Here is a 23753-nt window from a genome sequence, read left to right as displayed (position 1 = left end):
ACCGGTGCACTCTGGATGGCCTTATTGAACAAAAGGAACAAAACAAGCATATTCACTCACGACCTGCCGTTTGCCAAAAGTGACACCAACGCTCAACACGCAGAGTGGCTAACGCTTTAGCTAGCTAACAGCCAGCCAAGACTGCACTCTCATTCGCAAAAGGCCCACCTTGAATTTATCCATCTACACCGCTTATTATTATTATTTTTATTATTATTATTATTATTGTTTTCGCCCCTATGCAACATACAATATGAAACTTTAGTGACTAGCTGCACTTTCATTTGTTTCGAATTTTCAATTGATTTTTTTTAATAGTACGAAACTCGTATACAAACCAAACCAAAAATGAAGACTCAGCACGAGGATGGGCGGTGGATATTCCAGCATAGTTTCAGCAAAGCACCTGAAGCCCAAGCTACCGGGTCGGTGTGAGACCCCTGCGGGTTGCCAGCTATGAGCGCGCACGCTTTCCGTCTCTGATTTCTGAATTACAGATACAAGGTGGGGCCAGACAGAGCCGCTGCCCCCAACACACACACACACACACACACCAAATATCATTTTACTCATGTAGTACTTTGTGGTCCTACTGACAGTTTGAACAAATGTGACAGTGATTTTTTTTTTTTTTTTTTAATTTAATTTGCAAACTTTCATTTGGGGCAGCCCTGCCGTACGTAAACCTCACAGGAGGCGTTTGACTTTCAGCCCCCGTATATCTCCATCCAAACTCCAATCCTTCTGTTGTCATTTCGGCGCGCCTTGGCTTGTCTCCACCTGTCACCTTTTTGACCGGATCGGGACCGTTTCTCCTCCTCGTCATCCCTCTGCCGCGTCCTTTTCCTCTGCTCCTCCTTCCGCCCTGGACGCTTTCCTCCCTTTTTATCTCCTTTTCCACTCAAATCCCCCTCTGTCCTCTGTTCATCTTCTGCCTTTATGTGGCGCTCTCTCTCGCGGGCGCCGGCGCAATCGGACTGAATGTTCCGCTCGCAAGCGTCCCGTTCACGGCCGCCTCCTTTCTTCTTTCAAATACCTCCGTGCGATCCCTTCATGCGCCTTTTCCCCCCTAATGTCCTTTACTCCTCTTTATACATTTTTCTCCCCCTCCTCCCCTGGCCGCGCACCGGCTCGCCCTCCTCGGATTCTCATTTCACAGTCATTTATGGCGACCCTTCTCCTAAGCCCTCCTCCTCTCCACGTCGCCCTCCCCCGCACCCTTGGTTTCATTTCCCTTCCTCTTGATTAGTTGACCCTTTTGACCGTTTCACGCCACCCCCACCCCGGCCTCCTCTCCTCGCGCAGCTCCACTTGTTAAGCCGCATGATTAGTTTCTGGCAAACTCATTTTCATAGTCAGATCCCGCGCTCGTCATGGGACAGGGCGGGGGAGCCCAAGAGCGGGTGCGTGTTTGCTCCGAAGGGTGTCTCGGGATCTTTAAATCGCACGTCAAGTGTATGACTTGCGACGAAGAGCGGCCACGCATCGACACGTGCGTCTGCGCGTGCCGTTCAAGGAAAAAGCGGGAATAAGAAAGCGGCGGATGGACAGATGGCCAACGTCCTGCGCCTCCTGTTTACTTCCAAGGAAATAAAAGCACGCAGGGAGTTGTTCTCAGGCACGCTGGCGGATAAGTGAGCCCTTTTGCCGTGTTTGGTGTAACAGCGATATTCCCTCTGGGATATGAAAGATCTCGTGTATATGCGCCTCATATCAGGCCACATTTGCTCCTCAAACTTAAGACGCAGCGACGCCTTGGGATGCGAGTGACCCGACCGATTTCAAAAGACGGCGATTTCAGGCACCGCGTTCTTCTGTTCTCCGTTAAGATGCCCTCCAAATCAAAAGTCAGCCCCAAAAGCAAGCTCTTGCCTTGCCGTTAGTCTCAAAGAAGCCAAGGGGATGTTTTGTCCCTCTCATGCTTGTCCTAGAAGGAAAGTTTCACAGCTCTGAGACCAGAGCCACCGCCATCAGTACCGACCCCCACCGCCCCACCCACGCACCTCTTTGAGTTTGTTGACGACAGGCTCCGCTCTGACCTCTGACCTCGGAAACAGACTGCCAGCTTCCTGGACTAACAAGATGCACGCGCGCACACACATGAAAACAACCAACTAAGCACATCTTGCTCCTTGAATAGGACTTTAGAAATGTTGCCCATACATTGACTTACTGTATGATTATTTACTTCTGAAAGAGAAAGTAAACCCAAACATATTTTTTCCAAGAATATGTTCTGTGCAAGCCCACAAACAAGGCATTCAGATAAATACTGCGTTTGTGGAAAAAGAGTTAATCCACCCGTTTTTAGCTATCTCAGGGGGCGGCCATTTTGTCACTTTTGTCGACTGAAAATGACATCACAAATGCTCAGGTAACGACCAATCACGACTGACCTGTTTTCTAAAGCTGAGCCGTGATTGGTCGTGACCTGAGCCCTGAGTATTTGTGATGTCATTTCCAGTTGACAGAAGTGACAAAATGGCCGCCCCTGAGATGGCTAAAAATGGGTGGATTTTGCTGCTTAACTCATATTCCAAAAACACAATATTCATCAGAATGCCGTATTTCAAGTAGTGGGCCTGCTGGGAACTTATCATTAAAAAAAATATATGTTTGGGTTGATTTCTCCTTTAAGGGTTTTTTTAATTAAGCGTCATTTAAATATTTTTAAAGCGATTGTATTTTCTTTCTTTTACTGTCAAACCAAACATAAAAGAAATTCGCTCGCGTATTGAAAGCGGCCATGTCCAATGCGAAACGCTACTGACATGCTAACGGTTAGCATTGATACTCGCTGTTTTAGAAGTCACAGATATTTGAACACAAGCAGCGCAGTGCGTATTCCCCTTCCGACGGAGCGAAATAAGTGCGACTTTGTCCGGTCGCGCTTGGAGTGGAGTGGCGCTCACCAGAAGGACCCTCGCCGACAAGTGGCCCTCACATGCTCGCACAGGCCACCTGCAAAGCATGCAAATGAAGGCGCACGCCCCATCGACATCCATAGCCAAAGCGCGCACGCGCCGCCGTCTCCTCCTCGTCATCAGCTTCACTCGCGACTTCTTCCCAATCGTCGCCGCCTATCCCTCCGCCCTCCCCGTCTCGCTCGTTGGGCAGCCCGCTGCTGCTTTATTTTCCTCTGTCATCTTCGCCTCATCTCTTCCTTTTGTTCTCCGCCGTTGATCTCGCTCTCGCTCTCCCGCCATTTAAAATGCTGCTCTCTCCTCCCTGGCCCGTTATCGCTCCCCTCATCTTTGTTCCACTTCAGACTCGCTACACAATCGCACATACAAACACGCGTATTTGGCTTGGTCACGCTGACTTCCCCAAATCTTCGTGTAGGTGAAATTAAAGTGTGATAAGCAGCTTAGCAGGTGTGTGCTGTCATGCTTCACTGCTATCCGGGGAGCTCTGTTCTTTAATTAGAGACCAGCCTAGACGCGCGCGTACGCACGCACGCACGCACACGCGCGGCTTTGCTTCCCATGACACACTGGATGCCTGCTAAATTATTAATACGCATCATGATTACAGCAGCAATGTATAGATGCGCTTGCGAAAAAAAAAAAAGCACTTTGTAGTGGTGTTATTGATTAAACACGTATGTCATGACGCAATTCTCAAGCGGATACCTTGAAAGGAGTTTGAGGCGAGATCATGCAAGGATCCCGGTGAGCTGCGTGCATCAGTCGTACCGGCATCAAAATTCCCCAAGGAAGTGGTGAACAATGACACATGCCGCTTGTCTTTCAAGGTGTTCATAAATAGTGTAGGGCGATTGGATTTGTTCCAGGCTAATGGCTAAACATTTCAGAATAATAATACATAATAGCAAATGCTGTTGACGGGGTAATGATAGCATCTATGCGGCGGTATTATAATTAGAGATGGGCGAGAACCGATACCAGGTATCATATCGAGCCGATGGCAACCTTAGTTCAATGAAATGAGTGAATACTCGGTCGGACTGGTACGGGTCTGAAAGAAAGTGGTATCAAACATCCCGAGTTATAAGTTTTCAAGTATCGTATATTTCAACACAAACGGTGTAGTAACTCATGTATATTGACAATATAACAATACTCACAGACATATTTTAGCCTCTGTAACTTGTACTTACTGCAGCTGATGGAGCGGTTGTGACCTTCATGTATATCAATATGTCTGCATTATACTGACTTACTTAGACTTATGAGTTTTTGCAGATGTGTTCATCGGTGGGCACACGGGCTAACAATTAGCATCTATGTAGCACTGTTGTCCTTTTACTCTTGGATCAACGTAGAGCTGGGGGCAAAAGGTACTGCAACACATGTAGAAAGCATATAACGATACTCTCATGCATATCTTCTTTATCCTCTGCAAAGAACAAGTAATACGACTGCCGTACCGAGAGAGGAGATGAAGCGTCAGTCCAGTAAAATCGTAGGTCTGTCTTACTACTCCCCCCAGGTGGCCAAGGTGAAAATGTGACGTAATCTAATTGTATTTGCCGATGTCGTCGCTCTAAGTTTTTATAAAGCATCATATCGTAGAGTTCCGATTTTCTTTCCCGAAAGCACAGTCGATACTCGTTGAGCTGAAGATTTGCCGACGCGTCCTCACGACGAGTTTCAAACTCCAAACTGTTCGGCTTGGGAGTCTGGACGCGCAAATCGCGTAAGCTCGCGCGTGTTTTCCCACGTGGAATCGAAGATGCCCGGCAGGAGGCCTCCCGGCGGGCCAAAGCTATGATGAGCAATTATCCACTAGGGCGAACTTTGTGGGCTAATTTAGCATATTTATGTGGTCAGCAGCACTGTTTACTATTCCCCTTCACTGCTTACTGCTGCACTTTCAATTTAGAACGCAACCAGGCCTCCTCTCTGCCTCACTTTCATTTTCTCTCTCTCTCTCGCTCTCTCTCTCTCCCCCCCTCCTCTTCCTCATCCTCCTCCTCCTCTGCCTCTATCTCTCCCCGCCTGATGGGGTTTGTGATGTGTATCGCTCCCCCCCGCCCCTTCCCTCGTTCTGATTCTCTATTTTTATCTCCGCTGTGTGTGGGACGGGAAGGGAGTAGGGGGACAAATGTAGAATCGCTTGTGTGTATGTGTGTGTGTTGCGAGTAGAGGGAAAGAGGCGGAGCCAGTGTTTGTGATAAAGAGGGGCCATGCAGAGCGATGGGACGGGGGGGGGGGGGGTTGTGGTTTGTGTACAGCTAAGACCGATAGGGATTTAGCCTGTTTGTTTTGAACAAAAGTCTTTGGCGTGTGTGTATGCGTGAGTGTGTGTGCGTGTGTGCGCGCGCGTGTGCATGCATTGGAGTGCATTTGCGCACGCAATGTGGAGCGAGAAAGAGCTGCCTGCCTCATATTTCACCACAAAAATGAGGCAGAATCTAATCATAGCCTCATAAAAGTATGACCCCAGAGAGCACCTGCCTCTTTAGGACACGCACGCACACACGCGCACATTGTATGTGCATACACACTCAACGGGGAACATTTGTATGTCAGAGTCACATGATTAGCGGGATGAGATTTTTGTCTGCCACTTATGCTTCTGTCAGATGCAGAGCCCGAAAGTAGCTCAGAGGCGAAACCACACGACGTCTGTCCGCTAAAATACGAGGCGACCCAAGGCACTCACACGTGCCCCTATTACATTTGCGTTTTATATGCGCACGTTACCTTTTCAGTAGTTGAGTTCGAAGGCAATCAGCCTTTTTTTTTTTTTTTTTTTTTTTTTTTTACCCTCGACAGTCCAAACTCTCCTTCAAGCCTCGCCTGTGATTCCGCAACTCTCGAGACGCTTTGGTCGCAATGTTTTGGGGAAACGGATGGCCTTGATTTATTTCCCTTTACAAAACTGCAAATGTTTGTTTTTTTTGGTATTCGTTCAATGGCGCTTTAGGGCCACATTGACAAAAAGGGAAAAAAAGGCATCAAAAGAAGTCATAATGTGAAGAATCCTGTTGAATTATCATGAGAAGTGCGTCACTGTCTCATGAGAAGAAGTTTGTAATTAGAGGCTGAACAATTCATTGATTCGTCGACAACTAATCAATCATCTAATTCATCCACAACTGTTTAGAGACATTATCTTAAAACTGTCCAAATCGCCTGACTGCAAGAGTGAATATTCCACTAAGACATTTGCAAACTTCTGCTTTTACCTTAGAAAACAATGGTCTACATTTTTGATTCATTTTCTGACATATTAAAACCAAAACAGGAACTGAATCATCATGAATTTATGTTTGTGCATTTTGTGCAATGGCAATTTGAAATAATGACCCGTTTTTTGTTTTTTAAAGGATAAGAAAAAAAATTACTCAAGTCATTGATTAATTGAAAAATGAATCGACAGATTAGTCATCAAAATAATCATTATTTTCAGCCTCTTTTGAACAAAAGGTTCAAATTAGTGCAAGAATCAAATTTTCGTGTCAGTCATCATTTGATGAGAATGAAGTTGAAAAAAAAAATAATAATATTGCAAGGCTAAAATTGTATTGCTGAGGGAATTTATTTGAGAAAAGAGTTGTAATATTAATTTGCATTGTTCCAAAAATAAAGCATCAATGTTCTGAGTAAAAAAGTCGTCATCTTGATAGAATAAAACATTAATTTCATGAGAAGAAATTGGCAAGACTACTCAAATGAGGGAAACAAGCATTCTGGCGTTCTATTGGAAGGCGCTTTATAAATGTAAGATGTACAAAATCATACGATCATATTACAAGACAACCAATGAAGTCAAGCTTTTAATGAGCCAAAATCCCCCCATGAACGCAAAGTCAACAGTCTGAGACCAGCAGCTGCTCTCTCCTTCTCTCCAGACCTGACATGATCAAATAGTTCACCGTCTTCTCCGGACATTTTATTTATTTTTTGTTGTCTCGGAATATTCCGGCTTGTTTGTCGTACAATTCTGACTTGGATCTTTGCTTTTGACTCCCGGTTTGGTCATTCTTGAGCTTCTCGTGAGCGTGCTGGTTGCTGTATGTTGTGTGCCATTCAAAGAAAGCGCTGCAACCTTGACAGATGTCGGAGGGCTGGCAGCATTTGCACTTGAGTAGGCTTAGTGCGCTCAGCCACATTGCCTGCATCCCCGTCCTCCTTTCACTTGCATTCGATAACATTCACGCTTTTATGTGCGCCCCCATTTTGTTACGCGCACCCACCGTCACGGGTTGACGACATCGACCACGGGAGGAACATGTTTGTAGCATGGAGCACGTTGCAATCAAGGATATTATAGTTCATGAAAACAAATGAAATAACTAAGAGTGTTGGATTTCCACTTCCAGGTCATAGCTTTGACCCATTAAGGCCTAAAGTGCCTGGCTCAACAGCTCCCCAAAACCGTCGGTCGTCTTTGGAATTACCCTTGAAAACTTGGAGTTTTCCCACAAATTCAACACCTACAAAATAATTAATATCTCAGCCCCTGTAGTCAACAGAAACATGATTCCAAAAGAACTTGAGAGTTTAGACATGTGGCTTTCACTCAGACCCGAGTTTATTCATCTGTACTGTTTCAATCGAAGAGGTAAAAATAAAGTGTCAATGCAAGAGAAGCACTACTTTAAAAATTTTTTTTTTTTTTAAATCGAGTGGTAATTACCATCCTCTTTTCTGTTACAAAGACGTCGATGTAGTTATTATCTACAAACATATATCTTAACCATATATCACGTTCGACTGGTTCTACTGGTTCAAAGTCGCACAATCGCGTCGTCTATATCGCTATTCATTTCAGAGCTCCCGCGATCGAAACAATTCCGAATATCCTCCGACGACTCACGACACCGTCACGTGTCTATTCTGAAAATAAAATGTGGATGATGCATTTCATTGGTTAAGAGACCGAGAGTTAAATAATAAATAGAAAATGAGGTATACGCTCTCCCGGCTTTAAGGGTAGAAAGACGCAACAGCGCTCCCGTCTCTAGTGGTAGAAACGCGGTTGTGCGCTCCCGTCCTTAATCAAGTTAAGTGGTTAAGTGGACGGCGCTGCTGGCATGAGCATAAATGAGAGTTTGGAGAGATTTTTTACGCTCAGAGATGTTCTCATGCATGGGAATAAGGTATATACTAAATGTTGATAGTTAACAAAACAAAATTGCTATCCACTTTATTCCTACACCTCATGAGCCTTTGCGTGAAATAGGTGCGCAACTTACGGTATTGCAAACGAGCGTTTCATTAACATGGAAACTGTTTGTGCAAGTCCACTTTCTTAGACAGTTACAGGCTATTGCTAAAGACGTAAAAGTGGAATTTCTGGCACATCATTTGTAAAAGTCATTGCGTATTGCTTTAGCGTTGCGTTATAACATATTGCAATATAACACAATAGTATGGCGTTATATCGTAATCTTAAATATTCTTGTGATGTCCCCTGGCGGCTTCCGTAATAATATAGCTAAAATGTCTTATTAATATTTTCGGCCCTTCATTTCATACATGAGCTTTTGGGGTTGGGAAATTAAAGCTACCCGAATTTCACAACCAAGTGTCAAGATGAAATAAAAACTATCCACAATGAAAAATCGCAAACTATTATAAGCCTTGTTACCATCGGTCAAAGTGTGTCGGGTGCTAATATGCTAATATTTGCACACAGGCCGACTGTGAGGAAGAGTGAATGGAACGTGTGAATTCATCAGATTGAAAAAGGGGGGCAGTGGGGGCTGTGGGGGCGGGGCATTAAGAGCAGTGTGGGTCATGAAGAGGTTTGGCATGAATAGCGGCGTATAGACTGGGAGGGGGGGGGGCCGGGTGAGACGGGGAGGAGCAGGGGAGGTGGGCTTAGCGAGAAGGAGGAAGACAGACAAAAGTTTTCCCTAATGAGCGTGGAGGAAGGGCCCGGGCGGCTGCTGCCTGCAAGAATGGCGTCTCCGGGACGTGGCGGCGCTGGCGGGGTGACGTCTGGGCGCACTTCTGTCACTTTGGGACAAAGACATCTGTCACAGGCGGCGCTGGCTGGGTCCTACGCCAGCGTGCGCGCGTGCGCGTGATTAGACGAGTGAGGCCATGACGGGACTTGGGTGGCACCTGGGCTGCGACCCTTCCACTGAAGTCGTCTCTCGCAGCACGCTTCAGCCCGCCGCCGGGATAATTGCCTTCACTTCACTGCTGCTTCATCCGTACGTGCACACGGCCTTGTCCGGGTGGATGAACGCACTTGGAAAGTTCGCTGCGCGGCGCGGTCGGTTGGGAGACGAAGGCGAGGGGAACGCCGCTCCACTAAAACTCCAAGTCAGTGTTAACAAGAGGAGAACGGAAATGGTTTTACACCAGTTTTTCCAAACATTTCTTTCATTATCTTTTCATTTTGTAGGTTGGGATTATTTTGCGGGGGAATTTTGAATTGCATTCTTGAGTTTTGTAATAAGAAGCTGCAAACAAAATCCAGAGTAGAAATCCTAACATGTGCATCGCAAAAAAAAAAAACCCACCAGAGTACATTTCAGTCTCCCAAATGATTCGAATGCAACATGACAGGACAATATTAGAAATGTGACATTATTCTCGACTTTTCTCGTTCCGCTTTTTCAACTTGTCAAATGTGTCGCTGGCTCTGCCCTGCATGCAATCTCATTCCTGTTTTTTTTCTTTTGCAATCAGGAATTTGTATGGATTTGAGAAGCCTTTTTAATTCCCCGCCTCATTTCCCAAAGGACTTAGACTCCCCCAAAATAGAAAGAAGCTCCAAGTGCATAGGTTCAACATTTATCCGGTATAGTCCTGTTGGATTATGCGCCGCTAAATCCAAAGGATCAAATTTCACTGAGTGCTCCGCTTGCCTCGTGCAGGAAGCTCTGATAAAAAAAAAACACACTCATGTGATACAAATCAACAAGGTGGTTAGTTCTGCTCTATGCGTGCTTTCACAGCATTATTGTGGGGTGGGGGTGGATGGGCGGATTGATAAAGGGAGAAGCGGAGAGCAGAGCCTGATTAAGGGTTAACGGGCAGATCAGGAAGGCGGCGCCGTCGCCTACTCCTCAGGTGTGAAAAGCGGACGGCAGAAGACAGGGAGGATGTGAGAACGGTGGGGGGCTGGGGGGGTGTAGGCTTATATTTTGCTAGCAGGCCCCGGTTGCCAGGCGACGGGGCTGAGCGAGATGCCAGGTTGCTAGGTAACCGGGGGGATGCAAAGCCCAATGTGATGAGATAGCGAGAGGAGGAAGAGGAAGAGGAGGGGCCGCGCGCGCCGAGCTGCTCTACCTTGTTTTTCATCCAGCTGTGAAGGAGCCGTGTAAACAGACACACCGCACGCGCCGTCTTGCACGCTGCATCTCGCCAAACTGAACGCACGCACACACACACGCACGCGCATGCACACTATAATGCCGATGGCCTTCTACCATATAGCTTCTGCTTTCAAATATTTACAAAAAAAGACCCAACAATAACAAGGTCAACAATGGATTTAAAAAAAAAAAAAAAAAAAAAGTTGAATGTAGCGCACAGCATATAGCGCATTCCTTCTTCATAATGTTTCTGGAGATTTGCCGTTCAGATTTGTTGAAAATTCGTATCAATGACCTGGACATTTTTGTCGGTGACATTGTAAAAGCCTCGTATGTTCATTGGATAGGAAAAGTCTACACACCCCTATGCTATGCTTGTGTGCTATAAACAATGAGACCAAGATAAATGATTTGAAAACTTTTCCCACCACTAATGTCACTGAAAACGTGTACAACTCCATTAAAAAAAAAATCTTTTCACAACTTAAATGTGGTGACGTGATATGGCAAGTACAAAGACAAGTGCGTGGAAGCGACATGCTAATTAACCAGCAAGACTTTCTTCAGGCGTTTTTGCAGCTCCATATGGGGATCATCTAAAAAAAACAAAAAAAAAACCCCCAAAAAACATCCATTATCTGTTTGCAGAACGCACAGAAACAAAGACGAGCTCCTGCGTAAATGTTAGCCGAGTGAATGACCCAAAAACAGCGAATGGTCCCGAGGCGCTCATCGACTTCTTTTGTATTCTCTTTACTGTCGTTGTGACACAAACAGGCAGCTCGTGATTTTGCTTTTGTCCAATTCGCGCGGCTCCACATAATGAATTTATCCGGCTGCTAGGCTTGCTCGCGATCGCGGCGAGGAAATGAGCAGGAGGCGAGGAGACGAGGTAATTGTGACACACAAATAGAGAGAGAGAGAGAGAGCAAAGCATGGAAACGAACATGAAGGCCGTGGCACCAGGAGGCCGAGATTTGGAGGCTTTGCCCTCAAAAGTGGGCAAGAGGCAAAAATCACGGTGGCTCAAAATACTTCTGGAAAAGGCACACGTGAATGTGTGCTGCGAGGCGGTGGGAGGGGGTGGGGGGGGGGCTGTGTACTTAACATATGCACCAAAAATAATTGTCTGTTCTCCTGCTGTGCGCTGTAATCAGTTCCATCATTCATTTTTACAGGAGGATATTGCCCTCCAGCGTTTTCCCAGCAAAACACAATGACTGCAAATATGGAAATGATTTAACACTGTCATTTAATCCATGTTCCAAATAGCCCCAGTACACTGTACACACACACACACACACACACACACGTGCGCACACACAGCCCCCTCCTCTCGGGATGTGGGGCAATGGCTCGTTCCGCTGATTTTGCGTAGGTGGGGGAGGGAGTGGAATACGATTTGATTGGATAATCCAAGGATTTAATATCCCCTAATCCTGGCACAATCCTCCCTGCATTACTGAAGGGAGGAAGATTAACTGTATGTGTAGAGGATGTGTTTTCTGCGCGCGCAAATAAAAGGGGAGGAAAAGTGTGGAGTGAGTGAGTGAGTGAGTGAGTGAGTGTCTCTTGCCAGTGCGTCTCCATTTGTCGTCGGCGGCGCGGCATGCAAATGGAAGCGCGTTTGCATGCGGGCCCTCACTCATGCGTGTACGTGTGAGGACGTGCCAGCCGGCTCTCGGGCGGCCATCATAGCAGCTCGTGCAGCTCATGCGTCCACACGCCACCGCTCGCACGCCGAGGCCCTATCCCTCGCACATGCAAGGCTCCTTGCTTGTATGCCCCTCCCCCTCCAAAAAAAAATGAAATTAAAAAAAGAAAAGCAAACACACACAACAGAGCGCCTGGTCGTATGCAGATGGTTCCTGTTAATGAAGTCTTAATTGGAACGTGAGTAATGAGAGGCTAATCTGACTTGAAAGGAGCGCGCGGCTCTTCACGCGTGTGCCGTAACGGAAAGGAAGAATCGAGTTCCGCGTGTCCGACGTGCTGCGCGCGATACTTGACGGCCGAGACAAAGTTGAAAGCAACAAGGCAAATTTCCCGTTGGGATCGATTGGAGTTGTTCCGGAGTCATGGAAGCTTCATTGACTTGACGGGCAATGTTCAAAGGAACATTTAACATCATTTGGTCAAGCCCTCTGTTCTTCAAATGGTAGAAAGAATAAAACACTCTTTAGACACATAGCATTAACTGTCACACAGTTCTGAAATGAAGCGACCGACGCATCCACCCAGCTGTTCATTTTGTATGGCGCTTGTCCTCATGGGGGTGGCGGGTGAGGCGGAGCCTATCCCGGCTGACTTTGTGGGGGAGGCGGGACGCACCCTGGACTGGGCGCCAGTCAATGGCAGGGCTTATATAGACAAAAAAGCGTTCATCTTCTCACTCAGCTACAACCTGACATGCATGTTTTGCGGGACTGCTCAGAGAAATCCCACACAAACCTGCAAACTCAGCACAGGAAGAATCAAAACCTGTAATGCAGAATTCTGAAGCAGTCGTGCTAGCTCCTATTCCACCGTGCTGCTGCTGCTGCTGTTTATTTTCTTACTCTTTTCATAACCGTATGCGGTAATTTGAACAAATCCAGAAGCAACAACGCTCAGGGGCATCATCATTTTCCCCCAACATGATCGTCTGTCAAAATGCAAAATTGGAAAATTGGTTGGATTGGCCAATTTAACCCCGAGTACAACGCAGCAAGAATTTTGAAAAGCAGAAGATGCGCTCCGGAGAAAGTGAGTTTTTGTGTGGGCAAAAATGTCCTTTTTGGCCAACATTTTTGTGCGATATCGCCAATAGAAAATCTGGCCAAAAATGCCTCCGAATTAGCGTAAAGCAGTCGAACACGATTGTTTCTCAGCCTACGTCCTCAACCCTTTTACAACCCTTTTCTTTTACATACTGCTTAGGGAACCTCTTCTCCTATTGGCTGGATAGGTGGATAGAAATTCCAAGCACATTGCATACCGCTACACATACGCATTTCGCACCTTATAGCCAAGCAGAAGAAAAAGTTGTTCCCACCAAAAGTGGTTTCACACACATCGAAACCAAAATGAAAGCAGTTTTTAGTGCTCGATATGGAATCATTCTTCCGCTCCGTCATCTGTATGATTCCTGGCCAATATCGGCAAATTTCATTGACACCGAATCACTCGCCAACGCTGGACAAAACGTCACTGAAAGTGCACAAATATATTCTTTGTCTCTTCCCGCTGCTCTTTTAGAAAACGTCCCCCAAAACAAATATGCGGAACCCATTCTAGCTGGCCGAATGCGCGTCTCCGAACGAGCTGCACTGACTCCCAACTTGCCGAGCGGCCGTCAACGTGTGTGAGTGCGAATGGTCGGTTGTCCATTTGTGTCCTGTGATTGTGGACGTGCCCCACTTGTCGCCCAAAATCCGCTGGGATTGGCTGCAGCTCACCGCGCCCCTCATGAGGATGTTGAAAAATGGACGGACGGCCACATCTGCGCCCACCTTCTCTCCCTCCTCCTTCCATTCATGCGTTTTTACTCGATTATTTGCAACATTTGACGAGAGGGGACGAGCACTAAGGCGGCAAATGCTTTGTTTACCAGAGGATCGCAGCGGTCGCCCTTGGCAACCAGCCTCCTTGTTTACCTAGCCCGTGTGTGTGCCGTCATAGGATCGCCATGGCAACCGGCCGGTCGCCTCGGCGATTCTCCGATGCGGCCGTTTTGCCCGGGCAGACGCTTGCCTGCTGTCTCCTCTCACTGTGTCCTCGAGTTCTGCGCAGAGCCAGGTGCCGGTTTGAGCAGAACTGGCTCAGGCTGAGCGCCTTTCGCCGCCACAGTGTCGGGAGAAATGGCGGCGCTGATGGATAGATTGAAGGTTAGTGGCACAGATCTGGCAACAATCAGCCGCCTTTCCCCACAGCGCGGCCTCAAATCAATGAACAAGACGTGACTGATCGATGACTCGATGGCGCGCAGCAGTAAGAGCGGTGCCGGCAAATGATGGACGGACGGACGAATGGGAGACAAGTGTGACTCCAAGGTCACTGGGAACACTGGTGCCGCCGCGTGCGTGCGTGCGCGTGTAATTTCTGTAAGTTGATGTGAGCTGACAGCTGCCGTCAATAAAGGTGTGAGGTTAAAAATGTGCATCATGGCTCACCCCCGCCGACGGGCCGCGCGCGTCGTTTTGTGTCGATGCCGACAGCCTGTTTGCACCTGTGACGGCCTTGCCTTGGATCAATAGTTTGTGGTGACAGCCAAGAGCTGATTAATCAAACATATGGATCAGTCTCTCCCTGCGCTGCCCCCTCCTCAATTACCAGCTTCATTACATTGCCTTAACAGCCCACTGGGACCTTTCTCTCGCCTCCCTCTTGCCTCTTTCCACACGCTCCCTTCCTCCAACCGCATCCTCTTGTTTGTGTCCTCTTTTTAAAAAAAAAAAAAAATGTTGTCAACTCCCCGTTGATTGGCAGCGCGGCTAATTCCGCCGTCGCCGCTACAAAATCACATCGTGGCCGCCACCGTTCGAATGCGAGGTCACCACGCGGAAGGCGTTGAACCGATTTAGTTGACGAAGTCGGCTTGACTACCCCCGCTGCGGTAAGTTTAAAGTAGCAACCCACCCTAATCTTGACACAACCCGGAGTAGACTTATTGACGACATCCTCAAGGTCTGTCTGATCGCGGTTCGCTACGATGGCGTACGTGGCAAAAGCCGGAGCGCCGATCACAACGCGGGTGTGTCGGACACATGCCGGAGCACGATCAATATTGTCCTTTTTCTTTTTTAAAAAAACTCTTTGAAATGTTCTTTCCGGAACGCTGTCCTTCTCTCCGAGGGATTACGCTCGCATTTCTTGACTTTTCTTTCATCACCGTCATTCCCGCAGCCCTCCTCTTCCCCCTGTGGCATTAACACTCTGTCTCATTGCCTCACCGCTATGACTAAGCACTGTGTGTGTAGACGCGCGCGTGTGTGTGTGTGTGTGTGTGTTTTGCATTTGTTCCTGCTCCGGCTGTGTGTGTGTGTGTGTGTGCTGAAGGGCTATGCAGAACATGTGTGTGCATGCATGCATAATGAATCCCGGGCGATGGATCTCGGTAGTCGTGACATTTTTTAGACAGAGCGAGTCACGACTGAATCACGCTTGCCTCCTCCCGTCCTCTCTCGCTCTTTTTGAATCATCCTCTCCAGCGCCAGCTTTGCTTTCATCCTCCCACACTCCATCTCTCCGTCGATGCAAGCGCCCCCCCCCCCCCCCCCCCCCGCCGCTCTCCTCTCCCGCGGTCCCATTCACTGCCTGTGTTCCTCTTGGCCTTCCATCTGCCCTTTATGTCGCTCCAAAGTCAGCCGGGGTCCCCCAGGCCTCTCCCTTCTTCTTCTCCATCTTTTTATTTATTTATTTTTGGAGCAGTGTGACCGTTAGCTTCCCACACTTGTCACTTCACCCGCCGCCCCTCCTCCCCCTTCTTGTCTTCCCTCCATCGCAACCTACTCGTGTCCCTCATCTAATACGTAGTTGCCCTGTAATCCAGATCAGCTGGCCTTCATTCTTAATCTCGTCACTTCTCAATCCCCTGCGGTACTCCGCTCTGATTGTGTGTGTGTGTGTGTGTGTGTGTGTGTGCGCGTGCGCGTGTGTGGGACAAGCACGGGCTGTGTGAGAAACGTTCTGGGTCCAAATTCATGAGTGATAAATGCCAAATGCGATCTGTCAAGCAAACGTTAAAGCCACAAGAACATACTGTACGTACAAGGAAATGATTCATTGTTTTTTTTTTTTCTACAAATGATGACTAAGTCAGGTGTGACTAGGTGGCGTCAGAATCGCACAAATCTGACTTCAATACGACACCTACTTAAAGTACGGCAACTGGGCTCTTTGTGTATGATGATTCCCCCCCCCCCCCCCCATCTTGTTTTCCAAAATGACTTTTGCAATTCTACTATTAGGCTAACCATGTTTTAGAAGAAGAGTTGCTTGAAGTAAGTGCACTTAGCCACTCTTTGTGAGAAATTTTCGCTATCTGCTCAACTGTGCATGAATACCAGTACTGAAATTCTGCGGTATCATTTCATTTTTCACTTGGAGGTATTGCAGTACTTTTCTAGTAGCGGCATACTCTCCGCACCAAGTATGAAAACACTCGACTTTCTGTAATCAGTGTCACTAAGCAGACATGACATTGTGTTGACATTTTCTGCCGGCTTATCTCAATGAATGTGAAAGCGTAACAATTTGACAAATTGTGAAAAGCAGGATGCAAAAAGGCCACCTGCAGCCATGCTCCTTCTTGTTTTTCTTTCGCAGATGAATCGGCCGATCCAGGTGAAACCAGCAGACAGCGAGGGCAGAGGAGGTGAGACGTACGCGCGCACACGCGCGCACACACGCACACTGAGTGACAGAGAGAAGACTAAGAGTCAAAATGGATCAGACGGCGATGGAGAGTAGTCATCAGGGGGGCTTGGCAGCCTACACACACACACTGGCCTTGTTCCACTGCAGTGAATACTGCTCCCTGGTGGACAACACGGGAAGCTTCCTACAAAAACAACGAAAATGTATGAGAGCGGGTGGGAATGATGTTTACGCCAAGGTCCGGAACCTCATAATGTATGACTTGCATTTCACTCATACAATTCACTCCCATTTTTTTCTATTTTCCTGTAATAAACACTGGCAGCTTTGTGAATAGAGCAAGTGGGTGCGTGTGAGTGACCCGATTTGAGGTTTTCAGGATATTTTTTTTTTTTTTCGCTCTGACTTGTGAGTGCAAACTTGAGCTCATTTCAGCAGCAGTTTGGCAAATCGTGAACAGTTCTTCAAAAAAGAGGCGACGCGTTGTTTATTGTCACTCCCAGTTGAAGATTGCTGTCCAAGTAAACGTAAAGCAAAAGAGAATTCCACGCTGATTAGAAGAATGGCCGCCCAGCTAGCTTAACGCTGATATGTAATGAGAAATGCCATCGACATGCGAACGGTTAGCATCGATAGTCACTGTTTTACAACATCGGTAGTTGAACAAAAAGGGTGCAACAACACTTACAGACACGTAAAATACTCACAGGCATGTACGTATTGTTTATTACCCTCTAGTACAAGAAATGATTAATATTGCAGAAAAACTTATTTCTTTAGGTTTGTATGTTACATCACAAGCTAATAGAACAGAAACGCAAATATTTCTTTTTGTTTTTGGTGGGGTCAGGCCGGAACGGATTGATTCAACTTCCATTCATTTCACTGGGGAAAACTGTTTTGAGATAAGAGTGTGGTCGCGCAGCAAATCAAACTCAGATGGCAAGGCACGGACTAAACACTTGTGTTTGTTTGTTTGTTTAGTTTGTAAGGGCAAACTATTGGATTTAATGCTTTCATTGGCCGAGTTGTGTCACGTGTCAGGAAAAGACGCCTGCGCTTGCCCTGGGCGTTTCCTTCCAGCCAGAAAGCCGCGCATGTCACAATCAAACTAGCGTAAATGCCACAAAATGTAACACAAGCAAATTCTCCTTTGGATTTTTACTCTCACGTACGTCTGGCCGGGAAGAATATGACTTGCACTCGCAGACTCTCTCCTCATCGTTTTCCTCCCTGTTTGATTTGCTCCTCAGAGGACAGGAAGTTGTTTGTGGGCATGCTGGGAAAGCAACAGAGCGACGAGGACGTTCGAAGGCTCTTCGAGCCCTTCGGCAGCATCGACGAGTGCACCGTGTTGAGAGGACCTGACGGCACCAGCAAAGGTAGACCGCGCGCGCGCTCACGCGTTGGGCCGGCACGCGCCGCTGCTGTCCGACTGACTCGCTTTCGCTCTTGTTCTTGTCGTTGTTCCTTTAGGGTGCGCATTTGTAAAATTCCAGGGACACGCGGAAGCCCAGGCTGCAATCAATAGCCTGCACGGGAGTCGCACAATGCCTGTGAGTTGAAGGTGCCTCCAAATGATTAGAAAGGCTCCGGGCCTTTGTCCATTAAACACCGAGCTGGGCTTGTGTGAGCTAAATCCATACAAGAAAACCAAAAGATCAGCAAGACCTGCCGTCCCATTAGCACATTTCCTCCCTGGAATAGACCACTTGAGACAAACACCTTGCGACAGTCATTTGCCGCCAGAAAAAAACAACAACAACGCGTCGTTTCTGTGACGACTTCACTTGGTAGGCCCGCTTCAACGCTGTTGCTAGCCAAAACAGCAGCACTGATTGAAGCGTATTCCGCAAACGTAATCTTGATCAGAATGCCGTGTTCAGACTAGTGGGCTTGCATAGAACATATGGTCGCTGTCCTGTGAAAAACACTTATCTCCAATTTTGGAAACGCTTTTAATTTTCGCATTAATGCGATGTCTGTAACGCGGAAACACCATTCATGTAAAAATAAGAAAATGAAAAAAAAATATAGGAGATAAGTCTTTTTCACATGACAGAGACGATATTCTGAAAAAAAATAGGTTTGGGTTGACTTCCTCTTTAAACTTAAATGAGCCAAGGAGCATATTTTACATTGGAAAAATCTCACAGCTGGCACGCCATGAAACAAAAATGTCTTGAAATTCATTTCACTCTTTTCTACAACAAATTTCACATTAAGGCATAAAACGGAACTTTTTTTTCTAGTGTCGCAGGAATAGCGTTTTCGTGACAAATCATTGTTTTCATAACAGAGGAAACTGAGTATAATTTTTCCATAAATTGATTATGATTCAGTTGCTGGATTGGAACGTAGCATGTCAGAATATGTTTTATCAAATAATAGTTTTGCTTTCATGGCGGACTCTACAGAAATCACAATATGAACTGTGGAGCGGGTGAAATTGCCAAGATTTGGCCAGTTCCAAATTTAACAGTGGCTCTCAACCAAATCTTTTGCAAAGTGAAAGCTACTTCTTGGCTACTGAGTAATGCAAAGGACTACCAGTTTGATACACACTTCTGAAATGGCCATTTTGTTATCATTGACTGATAATGAATGAATGCTATTTGTTGATGTCAAGATCATGTTGATCATTTCTCACAATAATTAGGAAACAGCTAAGCATCATATTCCAGCACTTTATTACCATAAATCTGCCAGTGTTCAACATTCCAAGAAAATCGCAATGTCCCTTCACCGGTGAGCTACAGTATTTTGAGCACAGGCTCGTCCTGTAGCTCAAGGATTAGTTGTTGCTGACATGTTCAACTGAAGCCAGTCTGACCCTGACGCCGATGCGCTTTCCTGCCAGGGGGCGTCGTCCAGTCTGGTGGTGAAGTTCGCCGACACGGAGAAGGAGCGGGGGCTGAGGAGGATGCAGCAAGTGGCCTCCCAGCTGGGCATCTTCAGCCCCATGAGCCTCAACTTCCCCGCCTACAACGCCTACACGCAGGCGGTCAACGCTCAGGCAAGTGGCGCACTCTTGAAAGGAGCGCCGCACGTTCCCGCGGCTAATTGCGGCTAACCTCGTTAGCCGGGCAACAGGACGTACGTCATCTGGCATTTAGCCCGCCCGCAACACGCCGCCATTAACCCGCCGACTGGGGCCATAATGCTCTCGTAATTAGATCTCTATTCATCTGCTCCTCCATCACTCGCTCTCCCTGTCCCTCGCCCTCCTCACTCGCGTCTTCCCAGAAGCATTTAACTGACTCTTTGTCTTCCGCGTGCTCTTCCTCGAACCCCCGCCACCACCTCCTCCCGCCCCACCCCCCCATCCCCGCTACAGCTTGTGCAACAGCAGGCCCTGGTTGCCCAGTCGGCGTACTTGTCCCCCGTGGCGACGGTCGCCGCCGTACAGATGCAGCAGATGGCGGCGCTCAATGCCAACGGAATCATCGCCACGCCCATCACGCCCATCACGCCGTCCTCGGGTAGGCGCTTCGCTCGCTCTGTCCCACGTTTTCGCCCGCAATTGGAGAGAGAAAGGTGCGCGGACCTCCAACCTCCAAAGTTGGAAACGCTTGGAATATTACTGCACTTGAAAATATTGGGAGGGGGGAAAAAAACAACTGTAGAGTGGTGCCTTGAGATATGAGTGACCCGCCTGACAAGTTTTTCACGATCATTTGTTGTGTTTTTTTTGCTTCGACTCCAAACTTGAGATGTGACCGCTTTCTTCACAACAAGCGGCGCTTTGGCAAATTTACTCCTGCTCCTCCTGCTACTGCTCACTGAACCGCAATCGAACTTGGGATGTTTGATACCCGTTTTTTTTTCTACACCAATACCAGTGTGGGTACTCACTTTTAAGTACTCACCGATACCGATGCCAATTACCGACACCGCTCATACTTATGATATAGAAAATTTCAGTCAACACAATGACAGAACATCGTGTCTTTCTGGCACATTTGATGATTCACTGATGTGGCAAACGGGCGCCGTGCCGCACCAACAACTGGCTGCCAAGACTTCAAAAATAAATAAATAAATAAAAATATTGTCTTTAAGTATCAGTGATGTCATTGGCATGCTTCACAAGTACCCGCTACCTTGAAATAATGTCGGTATCGGCCTCATACGGATACCTGGTATCGGCACTCGACCATCCCTGATTTTAAGTCACATTTTTCCAGCCATTTTTCATCAGACTCCAAATCGACTCTGTATCGCTGACGTCGCCGATGGCTGAGATTTGGTCTGTGCGATTCTCGCCCGCAGGGACCAACACTCCACCCACTATCGCAGCCACGCCCGTGCCGGCTCTCCCTCAGCCAATCGGAGTGAACGGTTACGGCAGCGTGCCGGCGCCAACCAATGGGCAGCAAGGAACCGAGACATTGTACACCAACGGCGTTCACACGTATCAAGGTGCGTATTTGCTGGAAGTGAAACGACCAGTCGACAAATTTCAAGTGAGAGAATTCATTGTGTGGTAATCTCACACTAACAACAGTACCCAAATTCTTGTCTTTTTTGCTGCCCAGCTCAAATGCCTTTGACAGCAAAAGGGAACTTTCAAGTCAGAATTTTTGTTTTATGCGTTTCATCGGTAGTCCGACACCAAAAGACTTCATCCCTGCTCACCATGCGGTTCCAGTTTTTGTTTTATTGTCTCAACATCGTATTGAACTCATTTTTGAAATTTCGCGTCAAATCATTTTTTAAACATACACACCACTAATGTTGTTCTCACGACAAAACAATTCAGTTCTGCTTTTTTTTTTTCATTTTTATTTTTAATGACATCTCCAAATTATAAGTCCTGTAAGACCTTCCACTATTATTTCTTGCCTTTGTGAAATTTCCCGTTGGAATCGTCGAACATTTGGCAGTGTTTCTGACATCAAAAGAATTCCTCTCTGCTCACTCTGCATATTTCTCTTTTGTGAATTATTATGATTAGCCTCATTATTGTGTGCATGCAAATTCTTTTGACATCAGCCTCCGTTTCACCTTTGTCAAATTTCAAGTCAGAGTTTTTTTTTTTTTTTTTTTTTTAATATAACATTTCACAGTTGGGAATCCATAAATGATACCCCAGTGCTCACCTTTTCTGTTTTCTTGTATTACCGTCTTCGCATCATATTTAAATCCTTTTCATATTGGCCATTACCTTTGTCAAATTTCACATCATTTTTTTTTTTTTTTTTAAGTGGTTCTGACTGCTAAAATAATTTATCCGTGGTCAGTGGATAGCGCCGCGTATGCATTACCATCAAGCCTTTCCGCCCACGTAAACAAACGCAGCCGATTTGGAAAAGCTTTTTGCTCGCCGCTGACTCTCGTGCGAAGAACGAATGCTCTCGTTTTTTTTCTCAAGCTGCTGCACCATCTCTCAAGTCCTCGTCCACGCCTCGCAAGTGGAAAAGCGCTGAGTCAGAACGGGGCAATTCAAACAACAATGACAGCAGTCACAGGGGTTTTATTTATTTATTTTTTTAATTTTTCAATTTTTCAATTTCAACTTGTTTTTCAGCTCAGACTCCAGCAGCCTTGGACCCACTCCAGCAGGCCTATGCCGGCATGCAACATTACACAGGTGGGTGTGCTCCGCTGCGGAGCGTCACGCGCGCGCACACACACACACACACACACACGCGCGTGCGCACACACACACTCTACTTGGAATTTGTCTGATCTTCTTTTTGGTCTGGAAATGGATGCTCACTCACATGCCTTCTAATGCCTACCATTTTCTTGTATTTTGTCTTTTTCTATTTATTTACATATTCATGTTTCCTTGTATTTTACTATTTATTTTACAATAACAATGAAAATATGAGGAAAAAAAACAACAACAGGCAGAAAATAGCCAAAATGCACCTAACAAAAGTTTTCCATGCTGAAAATGGAGTAAGTAGAAGTCTAGACTTATTAAATCTCTCTAACCTCTTCTCCATTTTTTTCTTAATTTATATCTCTATTAGTCATCCATGGTTAAAATAATACTAAAGGTAATAACGAACCACTACATAGGGCTAAAATGAAATAATAAATACTTTGATTTCATTTCAAACTGATCTTGCTGCATTCCCGTTCGAAATAAATGTCTTAAAGATCATTTGATTCAGGAAAAAAAAAAGGCTCAGAAGTGCGTGTGTACATGCACAAGTGGTTAAGACTCCCGGTAACTTCCGCTAACAACCCAGGCTGAACTTAGCTCCTCCCCGTTGCCATGAGTCACCTCAACATACTTCCTTGACACCAATTCCTTCATAGACAGTCATTTGGTGACATCTTTTTAGCAAAGATTCGGGGATAGGTTCTATGGGAAAAACTGCAAACGGGGTAATATTCATTAATTAAAAATTAATTCATATTTTTCAAAATGTATTCATATTAAACTGCAAAAATGTGAGGGTATACAAAAGCATTCTTTTCTTGCCACTTCTCTTTAAGATTGACTGTATTCCATTGCAGCGGTTTGGTCCAAGTTCTACAAGTTGTAAAGAGGACTTGTGGACTGTTGTTCTTCATTTGAAAAGCTGTCCGGTCATGCATCATCTTTGAAAATGTGCGGCATGTGTGGACGATTTATAGCCAGCCAGTGGAAAGGGAGGTGGGGGACAGCGGTGGTCTCGGTCATTGTTTTTACAGACGTTTTATAGTTTTCACCTTCAGCGGGACACATTTGGGCGGCAAATAAACACAGCGCATTGGACGTTGCCGTGTTGCCACCTGTTGGCGCCGCCCAATGGGATAACGTCGCCGTTTGTCTGCCCCAGTAGCGGCGTACCCCGCCGCCTACGGATTGGTCGGCCAGCCGTTCCCCCAGCAGCCGACGCTGGTTGCCCAGCAACACCAGCAGCCCCAGCAACAGCAGCAAAGAGAAGGTGAGGAGACTTTTTGTCTGTGTGTTTGGGACCACACCCCTTTTCTCCAGTCATCCCCTATAAAGTTGTCTTGTGTGTGCGTGTTTGTGTTTGTGTTTGTGTGTGTGCGCGGCAGGTCCTGAGGGATGCAACATTTTCATCTACCACCTGCCTCAGGAGTTCAGTGATTCCGAAATGCTGCAGATGTTTTTGCCCTTTGGCAATGTCATCTCGGCGAAGGTCTTTGTTGACCGGGCCACCAACCAGAGCAAATGTTTTGGTGAGAC

General features: G+C 46.6%; 1 protein-coding gene across 4 annotated transcripts in view; it reads left to right on the top strand.

Annotated features, from left to right (window-relative positions):
* LOC147143016 (CUGBP Elav-like family member 3) overlaps positions 1-23753 on the top strand; it is a 35548-nt gene that overhangs the window by 7377 nt on the left and 4418 nt on the right. For 2 of the 4 annotated variants that reach the window (XM_086037448.1, XM_086037451.1), the window contains 9 exons: positions 16550-16598; positions 17854-17982; positions 18077-18156; positions 19461-19616; positions 19938-20082; positions 20873-21022; positions 22131-22193; positions 23380-23487; positions 23603-23746. In XM_086037448.1, coding sequence (XP_085893574.1) covers positions 16550-16598; positions 17854-17982; positions 18077-18156; positions 19461-19616; positions 19938-20082; positions 20873-21022; positions 22131-22193; positions 23380-23487; positions 23603-23746 — 1024 coding nt within the window. Of the gene's footprint in view, positions 1-11345; positions 14110-16549; positions 16599-17853; positions 17983-18076; positions 18157-19460; positions 19617-19937; positions 20083-20872; positions 21023-22130; positions 22194-23379; positions 23488-23602; positions 23747-23753 lie in introns of those variants that run through there. The other 2 variants (XM_086037450.1, XM_086037449.1) reach the window with 2 other exon arrangements.

This window comes from Filicampus tigris, chromosome 8 (assembly GCF_054856515.1).
Source record: "Filicampus tigris isolate MCC_2025a chromosome 8, RoL_Ftig_1.0, whole genome shotgun sequence".
NCBI lineage: Eukaryota > Metazoa > Chordata > Actinopteri > Syngnathiformes > Syngnathidae > Filicampus > Filicampus tigris.
This window is presented reverse-complemented; position numbering and strand designations above follow the sequence as displayed.